The sequence below is a fragment of the Canis lupus genome, chromosome 27 (genome assembly GCF_003254725.2).
Source record: "Canis lupus dingo isolate Sandy chromosome 27, ASM325472v2, whole genome shotgun sequence".
NCBI classification, from domain to species: Eukaryota; Metazoa; Chordata; class Mammalia; order Carnivora; family Canidae; genus Canis; species Canis lupus.
This window is the reverse complement of record NC_064269.1, coordinates 14,738,888-14,751,636: the sequence shown is the minus strand read 5'-3', so window position 1 is coordinate 14,751,636 and position 12,749 is coordinate 14,738,888. Positions and strand designations below refer to the sequence as shown.

The 12,749-nt window shown below is 33.4% G+C and overlaps 1 protein-coding gene across 3 annotated transcripts in view; it reads right to left on the bottom strand.

The window, feature by feature from the left end:
- The window catches only part of CPNE8 (copine 8), a 360,644-nt gene that overhangs the window by 237,082 nt on the left and 110,813 nt on the right, over positions 1 to 12,749 (bottom strand). For all 3 annotated transcript variants that reach the window (XM_025455580.3, XM_025455581.3, XM_035707441.2), the window contains 2 exons: positions 11,544 to 11,607; positions 4,452 to 4,555 (listed from right to left, as the gene is read on the bottom strand). In XM_025455580.3, the coding sequence (XP_025311365.1) occupies positions 4,452 to 4,555; positions 11,544 to 11,607 (168 nt within the window). The remainder of the gene's footprint in view (positions 1 to 4,451; positions 4,556 to 11,543; positions 11,608 to 12,749) is intronic.

Genomic DNA, 12,749 nt, shown 5'->3' with positions numbered 1-12,749 from the left:
AATAGTGAAAAATATCTCTGGCTAAGAGGTCATTGGCATCCTCAACAAAATTACCTTGTCGTAGAGTTGGGGACAAAAATTTGGTTGGGATGGATTTAAGACAGAGAAGAGAAACAGAGACAAAGTGTGTAAAGAATAAATTTGAGGAATTTAGCTATAAAGAGAAAGTGCAGATAGCTTCAGGGGTAGATTAATCCATAGAAAGATTTGTGGTTTTGTTTCAAATTCTTCACTCCAATATTGAAGGAAAAATAGCAAGACTATTTTCTAGAAAAGATACAACAGATAGGAAACAATTTATGACACATAAGAGAAAGAGAAGAAAGGCTGAGGCAATGTCCTTAAGTAGAGGAAAGTGCTTGAGATCCAGGGCATCAATGAAGGAGTCAACCTTGGGAACCTTCAAGAAGGCAGAGTATATGGGAGATGCTATGATGGGATCATGAGAAAGTTCTCCAATTGCTTCGATTTTTTTTTCTTTGATTTTCTTATGAAATGAAAAGCATGATCCTCAGTAAAGGAAGTGGGCAGAAGTGGTGAAGTGTCTCAGAGAGGGGAAAAGCTGATGGATTAAGCAAAAAGTAAGATTCCTGGAGAGGCCCAAGGGCTCCATTTAAGATAAACATCATGAATTTATAGTGAGAAACTCAGTTTATGGTTCCTAAACTGTTGGCTCTATAGATCTAAAGAATACACAATGAGAAAAAATCCATGTAGTGGTAAAGTTGGTTCTCTGATTCAAATTTCAGTATTGTTTCTACCAAACCATTAAATCTTCATACATGGATCAGCTCCTGAAAATGTTCTGGCCTAATGTAAATACATGTGGCAGTTCACGAGCTACAAAATGATTTTGGTCAGAATGATATGCAAACCCAGTCCTCACTAAGACCTTAGTAATGTTTTCCAAACACTAGGACACCTGTAACAATCATGAACATGAGGATATTACATAAGGACCATAATGACCATACCGTACCTAACATCCACAAGAAAATACTCTCATTTTGAAAAGACTCCGAGTCCATTTTCCTCCTCTCAAGCAAGAAGAGTCTATTTCTATTAAGAGATCAAACAGAAAGATAAAAAAGATCCACTATTCATTAAAGATTTATGCCATGAGTGCCATCCTCTTCCCTGGTAGTATCCTTGTCCAATTACAACAAACTCTTGCTGCTAAATGGACAGAGCTCAAGAGAATGTATCTGTGGGCAAAAGCTCTCAGAGTTGACTCGTCCAAACAATTTAGGGGCAAAAGGCATGAAAAGAAAGATTGAGAACAGACTGAGCAGACTCAGAAAGGGTTATCATATAGTATCTAAAACAGAAGAAAAATAAATAAATAAATAAATAAATAAATAAATAATAAATAAAACAGAAGAAAAACAATGGAAATAAAAGAGGAGCAGAAAGGGAACAAACAGAAGGAGTCAAATGAGAAAAGATAGTACACAAAAATATTTTTAAAAAATTCATAGGGACAAAACTATATATATAGTTGACCTTTGAACAATGCAGGGGTTAGGGGCATGGGTCTACCACACAGTCAAAAATCTGCATTTAAGTTTTCACTCTCCCCAAACTGGACTACTAGTAGCTGACTGTGACCAGAAGCCTTACTGGTAACACGAACAGTCAATTAACACATATTTTGTATGTTATATGTATTATATACTGTATTCTTGCAATAAAGTAAGCTAGAGAAAAGAAAATGTTATTTTAAACAATCTTAAAAAAAAATCGAGGTGTAAGTGGACCTGTGGAGTTTAAACCCATTTTGTACAAGGTCAACAGTACTTTTTTTTTTTTTAAAGACTTTATTTATTCATTCATGAGACAGAGAGAGAGACAGAGAGAGAGGGAGAGAGAGAGAAGCAGGCTCCCCTCAGGGAGTAGATAATAGAACAATCAACTGACTATCTTCAAATGAACATGTTCAACAAAAAAATCTATTGACTTTTTGGCCCTTTTATTCATGATTAAATCAAAACTTCTATTATATTCTTCATATCACCAGCCATAATAATACTTTTAAATACTTTAACACTTGAAACATTTGCTCTTAAGTGACTCACCTTGGCAAGTTATTTATTTATTGCTGCATAAATATAACTGCATATATATTATAAATAGTATTATAAGAAAAATATTTTTATTAAATAGCCTCATTAAAATAGTTTAAATGAAACCATTTGCCAAAAAACAGGTATTTCAAGGGAAAATTATTACCTAATTATAAATACAGTTTAAGTTGCTAAATAAATGTGACAACAAGAAAATAAATTTATAATCATGTATTGTTAAAGATTTTTAGTAATGCTCCTAGGAAAAACTAAGTTTTTCTCTATCTTATAAAACAAGCTTCAAACAAGGCAAAAGACAATTTTTGAAACAGCTTCATATTCAAATAAATATTAGAAACAAAACTAAAATCTTTGCAGCTAAAAACAGAGACACATAAAAAGTAAGGAGTAAAAGCACTTTTACTCATTCAAAACTCATGAAAACAAAACAAATATACATAAATACACTCATATATATGCTTTAAAATATATATTTGGATATAGATGGTGACCTAGTTTTCTGTGTGTACATATAAGTGGAAAGTTTTCTGAAATGAGACCCACGAAATTTTAGCAACAGTTGTTTTTAAATGCCTTGCGATTTTTTTATTAATTATACTTTTTCAACATTTACATTTCATTTAATGAATAAATACTTCCACTTTAATAAGCATAATAAGTATAATAAATTTTCATAAATAAACCTCATCAGTAATATTACATGTGTGAGAAACTGAAATTCTATAATTGTACAACAAATATTTATAAACAAAAGTAATAAGAATAAAAACAGAAAATTGAGAAAACAAGAAAACAAATAGTTCAGAAAGGAAAAGACAGCATTGTGACTAGAAAATCCTGAACCACTCATTAATAGAGAAAACTGAATGACTGGTTTGTGATTAATTACGGAAATGATTAATTTTTTTATTGTCCAATATTTTCCACATGGGTAAAAGTAGTGTTCAGATGCAAATACTACTCTGACATTTTTACCACAAAGATAGGACAGAAGTAGGAAAAGTGCAATAATAACCAACAGTTTCTGTGTGAACAGTAGTTTGCATAAACAATCTCACAATAAGTAAAGCATCATTTTATCCTGCCCAGTGTATTCACTCTAAATAGCAAACTTTCTACTTTTATGTAACATTTTATATACTTATTACATAATATTAACATGTATAATTTCATCTGTAAGTGTAGCAGTAGTAACAGGTTTTTTTTACTCTCTTCCCTTCATTTTTAACCTTAAAATAACATTTTCCCTTTTAGCTAATATTTTATTGCATACAGTTAAGGAAAACTTATACATTAAGATTAATAATAATAACAGCTAACAATTACATTTTAGGTACTAAGCATGCTTCTGTTTTTTCGTGCAGTAACTCACTGTCAACAATACTGTGAAGTAGCTATGATTATTAGCCCATTTTACAGATGAGGAAACTGAGTCACATATGGGTTAAAAAAACTTGCCTATGGTTTCATAGCTATTAAGTAGCACAGTCATGACTGAAATCTAAGTGATAGAACCTTGGCCCATAATTTTACCACTAACCTTTCCCACAGATACAGTACAGCATGAATCACAGAAATAATAAAACATATTTAATGGTAGAATTGAACATATTATATTATACTTTATAACTCATGGGTACAATCTCAAATCACACAGAAACCAGTTTAATCTTGACGACTAAAAATACTCAAATTAGAAAATATCAGTAAGGGTGACAAAACATGAGAGACACCTAACTCTGGGAAATGAACAACGGGTAGTGTAGGGGACGTGGGCAGGGGGTTGGGGTGACTGGGTGATGGGCAGTGAGGGAGGCACTTGGCGGGATGAGCACCAGGTGTTATGCTATATGTTGGCAAATTGAACTCCAATAAAAAAATAAATTAAATAAATAAATAAAAATACTCAAATTACTAAAATGTAATGAAAAATGTTATTGCATGCTAGACAAATATTATTGGAAAAAAACCTCTCAAACCCTGCAGTATAAAAAGCAGCCCATAAAATCCTAATCCTTCTCCAAGAAAATGGTTTAAGACTTCAATTTTATAACTAAACACATTAGTTTTAGTGTTTGAGATTTCCACAAGAATATAATTCTTCGGTACTATTAAGGCAATATTATAATTTTAGGGAAAATACAGAGGAGAGGTTTCTTTGAAGCTGACAATCATTCATTTTAAATATACAAAACATATAAAATGCTTGTAAAATTACACATTGTTATTTAGATGCAAAATCAAATCAATTTTTAAAATACCAAAATATTTTACTGTTTATCAATTTACTGAGCTTCTGTGAGAAAAATATAATAGTTCAAGTATCATTCTTACTAGAGAGTAAAAATACATAAAAGATAAATCTACCTGCCATCTTCATTACTTCGATAAAATACAAGAAAAGGATCTGATTTTCCAAAAAAGTCCTTCTTGTCCAATTTGTTCGCACAAAATTGCATCAGAACAGCATCCTACAGACAAAATTAATAAAATATCTCAAAACCTGGGTTATAAATAACTAGAAACTGCAGATCACAAGCAAGACTTGACAAGAAAACAAATTCACCACTTTAATGCAAATGGCCAAGTGTGCAAGAATCTCAGACAACATAAAATTACTTTTTAAAGGATTGTGAGACTAAAAAATTGACTCTGGAAGTTTTGTTCTTGTCAGAGAACTATTACTTTTTAAAAACCTCTAACATTTCTCCCTGGAAAAGTGATACTAAGTAGATAATATAGGTATCCAATATTGCAATACAAGAACTTCATTCCATCTCCAATTATTCAACTACACACTTTTAAAACATAAGTATTTTTTAATTTCTCTGGAAATAATTACTAAGCATCAATTACATATCTACCATGTATTAGATGTTAATATATCTTTGCTCATTAAATGAAGTGCAAGACAGATAGAGACTGACCACAAAGTTTGCAATCTGAGGGGGGGGGGGATACTTTTATTTATTTATTTATTTATTTTAATTTTTATTTATTTATGATAGTCACACAGATAGAGAGAGAGAGAGAGAGAGAGAGGCAGAGACACAGGCAGGAGAAGCAGGCTCCATGCAGGGAGCCCAACGTGGGATTCGATCCTGGGTCTCCAGGATCGCACCCTGGGCCAAAGGCAGGCGCCAAACCGCTGTGCCACCCAGGGATCCCTTATTTATTTTTTTAAAGATTTTATTTATTTTATTCATGAAAGACACACACAGAAAAAAGGGTTCCTTTTAAATTATACACAAGTCCATCACAAAGTCTTAAATGATAATTCCTATTATACTGGGTTTCAAGGAAAGTAAAGCACTTCCATGCTTATCTGTAGTTTATGACTTTGGATGTTAATTTTTATGCCAAACACATCACAAAATTTTTATTGGTGTAAATATTTAAGCACTCATAAGCTACACAGTTTAGCTTATAAGTAAACAAGTTGTAGTATCATAAATTGAGGAAGTTAAAACTGTTCAATTACATAGGATGAGCACCTTTAAGAGATGGAAAATATATGGTAATTTAACAATTAAAATCAGTATCTTGGATTTGTTTTTGTTTTGTTTTTGTTTTTGTTTTTTTTTAACTGAAAGGAGATGCTAACAATTTTAGAAAGAGATGGAGGGTCAAAGTAATTCAGATTCAATCAAGAGGTTGCAGTTTTAAATACTATTTAGTGGAAGTGTCGACTAAAAGGCACTCTCTTATTCAGCACTTTTTTTTCTTAAATCTCACAGAGTCCAGCAGTACTTATTAAACATCCAACTAAAATTTTCATTATTTCCTTTTAGCATTTCTGGGACACTACACAAGAGAACATTATCTCTCTTTTTCATTCATTCATTCATTCATTCATTCACTCATTCATTCATTCATATACTTACTTAGCAAACATTTCTGAAGCAATAATCAGGCTAGAATCTGGGACTAGACAGATGAAGAAGGTATCTTGGCCTTTGGAAAAGTTCACAGCTCTAGATTTCTGGTTTTCAAAGCACTGGTACAGTGTCATTTTACTTTGGTATTTAGCACAGATGTGGTAACTTCTGCCAGAGGAACACTCATTATAGAGTTCACTTCTTTTTTTTTTTTTAAGATTTAATTTATTTATTCATGACAGACACAGAAAAAGAAAGAGGCATACACACAGGCAGAGAGAAGCAGGCTCCCTGCAGGGAGCCCTATGCAGGGACCCAATCCCAGGACCCTGGGATCACAGCCTGAGCAAAGGCAGATGGTCAACCACTGAGCCACCCAGGCGCCTCTATAGAGTTCACTTCTGAACAGGCATAGCAACCAATATACATTTTAAAGAAAATTAAAAGAACAGAGGCAAGAAAAATATGAACACCTCTATCACCTCAAACGTCTCACCCATGTTCATTTTTCAAATTTGAGGTTGAAAGATCAAATTACTTACTTCTTTAAGGAAGCAGTAAGAAAATCACCCTGACAAACTATAAAATCAGAGCAAAAGTGAAAGAGGAGGACTGGTTTTGGATTTTGTTTTGTTTTGGTCTGGTTTGAATGCCCTTTCACCTTCACATATATTAAAATGTCCTTGGGAGATAATGGTTTTCTAAGAACACAGGACAAGGGCATTGTTTTTGCAACAGAGGAAAAAAAAAAATCCCTCTTGTGAGACATTCTCCCAAAGCATCTGGAACAAAACACAAACTACCAAAAAACATTCTGATGTACTCAAAATGTGCAATAGGTTAACGAAATGTACACATTTTTAAATGATTGTGAATAAATCCTCACAGAGATTAAATATCATTAAAGCAAGTTTTCATCATGATACCAAGTTGTAATTTTTCAAATTATATTCCTTAAGATTTGCAAAACAAATAATTGATTGAAAATAAAAAATAGCCTGGGTGGCTCAGTGGTTGAGCGTCGGCCTTTTGGCTCAAGCCTATGATCCCGGGGTGCTGGGTTGGATTCCTGCATCAGGTTGCCTGCAGGGAGCCTGCTTCTCCCTCTGCCTATGTCTCTGCCTCTCTCTCTCTCTCTCTCTCTCTCTCTGTCTCTCATGAATAAATAAATTAAATAAATAAATAAATAATAAATAAATAGCAAAAATTTAAGAATAAAAAGAATTATTGCTTTAAATAAACCTAGGGAAATTTTTTTTTCGATTATCCAAGTGAGTAACTTGGGGATTCTATCTGTACCTAATACAAATGAAATCTAATTTTGTAGGAGGGGCTGAGGGAAGACCAGCATTCACTTACTTTTAGAAATATATAATCACCATTGCAAATTTGTTTTATTTTATTCTCTTGTGCTTCATGCCACCGGAAAGAATTTTAGGGTTTTTCTTCAATATTCCACACCAGTATAACAAACTTCCTAGGGTAGAGATCCACTCAAATGTTTCACAGGCACTTCTAACTAATTCAAATCTAACTTGCATCTCTTGAAATTTTCCCAGCTCAATTAACGATTCATCATCCACCCAAAGTGTTCCAAGAAGCTGTCCTTGACTCCTTTCTTTTCTTGACCCTTTATCAAGCCAAGTCATATCATTCCCCTTCTAAAACATTTCTCAAGTCCTCACTCTGGCTACCCTGGCATTATTGTAGTCTAAGCCAAACTCCTCTCTCCCTGGGCCATGCGCAGCAGCATAATTTTTTCTTCCCCTTCTACTCCTGCAACCATCCAACCCATTTTCCATTCAGCAGACATCGCAATTTTCTCAAACCCTAAAAGAAATAATCTTGTTCATAATTTAAAATGCTCCAAGGTTTCCTCTCGGATTTAGGATAAACTCAGAATCGTTCACAGAATCGTTCAGATGGTCTACAAAGCTCAGCATCAAATGAGGTCTGAATAGCCTTTTCCACCTTCATTCGGCAAGGTTTTGTCTCAATTATCCCTCAGTCCTAGCGTTTTGCCACCACACACCAGACACACTCCTTTCCCTCCTCACAACCTTAACAAGCTAGTTCCAGTGCATTCCACTGGAATTCTCTCATTTGACTGGCAAACCATTTCTTAAGGCTAAGCTTAAAACTTATTTTCTAAAAGAGGTTTGCAGTGACCCCCTCCCCAATAAAAATTAGACTCTCCACTGTACTCTCTCATATTGGATCACTTAGTATATATCATGACATATTTACCTGCATGGTCATCTGATTAATGTCTGTCTTTCCCACAAACTACTTGTACATTAAAGGTAAGGACCAAGGTTGTTTGTTGCTTTCCCTCACCATTGTATTCCAAGCATCAATTCTAAGGATGAGCACATATTTTGTGAATATTATGGACTCAATCAATCAATTAATCATAATGAAAAATATTATTTGTGGATAATTTCAAGCTACTTTTAAGATACTGAGTAAACAAATAATCCTAATATAACTTCAAAATTACATTAATTAGTTACACTGGCATTTGACTAGATATATTACAAAAGTTGCATTTTAAATAAGCTGTAATACAAGGTTGAAATTAAAATTATCACACCAAAAATAAACATTTGCATAAATTTATAATTTACGCATCTCTCCAGTGCTGCCCCTTTTTTATTCTGAGAAGTAATGATCTGGGGGGAGATATTAAGACTTCTAGCATTTTATAAATGCAGAAATTAAAGCTCCAAGACTATAACCTCACTCAGCTGACTACTGAAAGAGACAAGACTGAAATTTAAGTGTCCTGATTCCAAAGCTTGTGCTCAAGTTAATGTGTTTTCAAGGGGGGAAAAAAACATCAACTTATATGATGTCAAATGTGAAATAAAATTATTTGATTCAAGATTCTAAGGGATAATGCCCGATATTTTTAAGGTACCCTTAAATGTTCATTTAAAAGGCACTCTCTCTTCTGAAGTAACTATAAACATTGCTTTGAGTATATTTGTTTATTCTACTGTACTAGCATAATAATATTATTTCATGGTTTATACATCTTAATGATGCTGATTATCAATAAGGTTGTAGCTAAGAATCAGAACATACTATATGTAAGTTAAGTTAGATCAAGATTTAAGCAGTATTTTTTAAATATTAGATCTATAGTTATAAAGTATAATAAATGTGTTTACTTATTAAAAATATTAAAATATAATTCCAGATATTCTAAAAGCTTTAGTAGTAGAAAGAGTGGTAAAAATGCTTCTAGATCAGTAAGTAACAGATTCTATGTCATTTGCATTGAAACATTCCTGTTCTTCCTTTTTTTTTTTTTTTTAATTTTTATTTATTTATGATAGTCACAGAGAGAGAGAGAGAGAGAGAGAGAGAGAGGCAGAGACACAGGCAGAGGGAGAAGCAGGCTCCATGCACCGGGAGCCTGACGTGGGATTCGATCCCGGGTCTCCAGGATCGCGCCCTGGGCCAAAGGCAGGCGCCAAACCACTGCGCCACCCAGGGATGCCCATTCCTGTTCTTCCTATTCTTCCAAGCAAAACAACAGAATTTAAAGTGGAAGGTACTTAAGATGCAACCTGGCCATACTCAATCTATGCCCTTGGTATCTTGGTTCTATTTTGAAATGCAACTAAAAATAATGTGTTCATTGGCATTTTTACACACAATCTCCTAAATGTCAAGATTTTTGACAAAATAGCACGTTAATGTCAACACAAAAAACATGTATCTTATTGAGCTTGAACTTTTTTTTCTCTTCTCTCCCTCGCTATACAAAACACATATTATATGCACATATATAAATTTAGAGACAAGAAGCATAAAAGATGGTTAGATGATAGAATTATAAGAAATCGTTGTGCTAATTTACCAAAAAATAAGACAGTAGATAATATTTCTGTACTGTGTTTTACTTTTTGTAATGTATTCGTAGTATACGTAAAATGTTTTCAGATACGTTATATTTTCAGATTTAATGTTACAGGAGTCAATTAACAATTTTTAATATTCTAGTGACTGGTTCACATGTCTGACTTCTTTCCCCCCTGCAAATATGGAAGGTAAAACAGTCGAGTGATTTGATAAAACAAAGTACAAATTCAGAGCAAAATCAGAAGTCAACTCAGTCTGATGGTCTTTAATGCCCTTATACTGTGAGTAGATTATGGGCATCTCAGAAAACAGACTGAGGTGGCCGGACCCATCCATGGGCACATAGATGGTGGAGGAAGAAGAGTGCCTCAATTTAGATGCATTTTAGCTACTTAAATCCTAGTATTTTGTTTAATCATCTCCACAACACTGTTAGTATACTTTACTTTTGTGATCTCGACAAACAGCCCTACCCTGCCTAAATCCAGCTTCCATCACTAGCTAGCAAGTAGTATCATACAGATTTCTGACCATATTGCCTCAGATATATATTATGTATAGAAATCCACAGTAATTATCTTTAAAGAAAAGAACTCTAGAAATTCAAGTTACATATTCAGATAAATAAATAATAGTTTTCTATATGAAAACTATAATGTCAAAGTATTAAGTTTTTTTAGTATTCTTTGGGAACTTCTGTTTCTAAAATCCTGCAGCAGAAGTTGAAAATAAAGAGCCCTAGAGATTTAATCAGGGCAAACTTCTTTTCCCACCCTAGAAATAATTCCCAGGGATCCACTGGGCCACAATGAATAGACAATACTGACTTCAGATTCAGGGAGCTATCTTTACCTCCAGTGTGGAGTGTCAAAGCCATCACCTCATTTCTGGACAATAGTAAAATCACTGAACATGAGTCAATAGCTATATCAGCAAATCACAACTAAAAATAGCAATTTTCTAAAAATACTGAGCTACACTATGTTATCATATTCCTCATTGGAGTGGTAGTTGGTCCTTTCTTTAAACGTGAGCTTCCCAAGCTAATAAAAGATGGGAGCTTGTATAAATCCTGAATTAATTCAATTAGAATTATGGAAAAAAAAGTATGTTATGCAAAAAAACTAAAGTCAAGTGACTAGAAATATCCTAGAAAATTACATGTAAATCTTGAAAATTTTTGCAAGAACTGAACTGATTGGTAAAACTGATAATTCCTAATATTAATGCCCCCTCAATAATACTGACATTATTTTATTTTAATAATTTCTATTCCTTAAGAAGACTGTTAAAATAACTAATATCCCTTTTGGACTATAAATGTAGTCTCTCTAACTATCTAAGATGATGTTTTAAAGATTACAGAATTATATAATGTAGTCTTAATTTTTTTTTTTTTTTTTGCTAAAATTACTCAAGAATTAATCACCTAAGTATATAGTTTCACAAATACCTTTTCAAATAAGTTTTGGAAATAATTTTTATTTTTTTAATTTTTTCTTAGAGATTTTATTTCTTTATGAGAGACACAGAGAGAGAAAGAGAGGCAGAGACATAGACAGAGGGAGAAGCTGGCTCTCTGTGAGGAGCCTGATGCAGGACTCAATCCCAGGATCCCGGGATCATGACCTGAGCCAAAGGCAGATGTTCAACCACTGAGCCACCCAGGTGCCCTGGAAATACTTTTTAAATCAAAGAAATATTTACTTACCCTGCAACAGTTTAATTCCTCTGCAGTAAGTATGATTGTACCACACTTCCTCCCTGGAATTCCTCTAAAATAACAAAAGATATGTATATACATTAATAATATATATTAATATTTATTATATAAACTAATATGTATTTCATTTTTATGGAACTGAATAAATAGCATGCTACTAATTGATGGGTGCTTTCCTAATAAAATATATTCCTAGTTTCAATCTTGAGTATATCCTATAGATCCACATTTCCTAATAAAGCTAAACTTTCATCACTTTCAACATGTCAAGCTCTGCTCAAGAATAGTCAATAGCCTCTCATTGCTTACCATATGTAATTAATATAATAATATCTATAATAAAAGTTTCTCCCAGGGGTTCTAAGATTTCCATTATGTGATTAAAACCTATTCATCATCTTGGTTTACAATATTTCTTTCTCCTGTCATCAACATGGTTACTTATCTGTGCTTATTTCTTCTTTGAGTCCATTCACACGCCCTAATATACCTCAGCATACTAACTGTTCCCTATTTCACCTCAAACCTTCCGTATGCTCAGATAAAGTTCCATTTGTTCCACGAAACTTCATCCTGGTCAATCTCATACAAAGTTCAGCCTTCTCTGCATTCCTATGCCACTTAAAGTCAGTACTACAAATTTAGCATGTAACTATTCCTAACTTTTACAATCACATATTTTTTTCTTTCTTTTTTCAAGTAAAATTCATGATATAGACCTCTTGTGAGCCAACAGTGTTAAATGTCTACACATAGCAGGTGCTCCAAATATAACAAGAATATATAACACGTAAGCAAAAAATAAAGTAAAACTCCCTGGTATATTTATGCTCATATAGCTTTCAACTGACACCAAGAGCAAAGCCCACCAGGAAAATGAAAAGTGTGTAGATGGTTCCCTACTTTACATGAGGAAATACAGAGACAAGTCCATGAGAATCCTCCAAAGAATAATCCTAAGACTCTCATGATATAATTCATACTTCTTTTGTCTCATCACAAATCATAGCTCAGACTCTTCAGTTCATCCTGGGAACTACAAGTTATGGAATTAGAACCCAACAAGTATGTTTGCCCTCAAGAATATAACTCATCTCTGATAATCTATGCCAGTATGTATGCATCAAATACATAATCCCCTGTTCTCCATGTGTAAAGGAACTGGACTCTTTAGTATCTTGGCTGGGAAAAAAG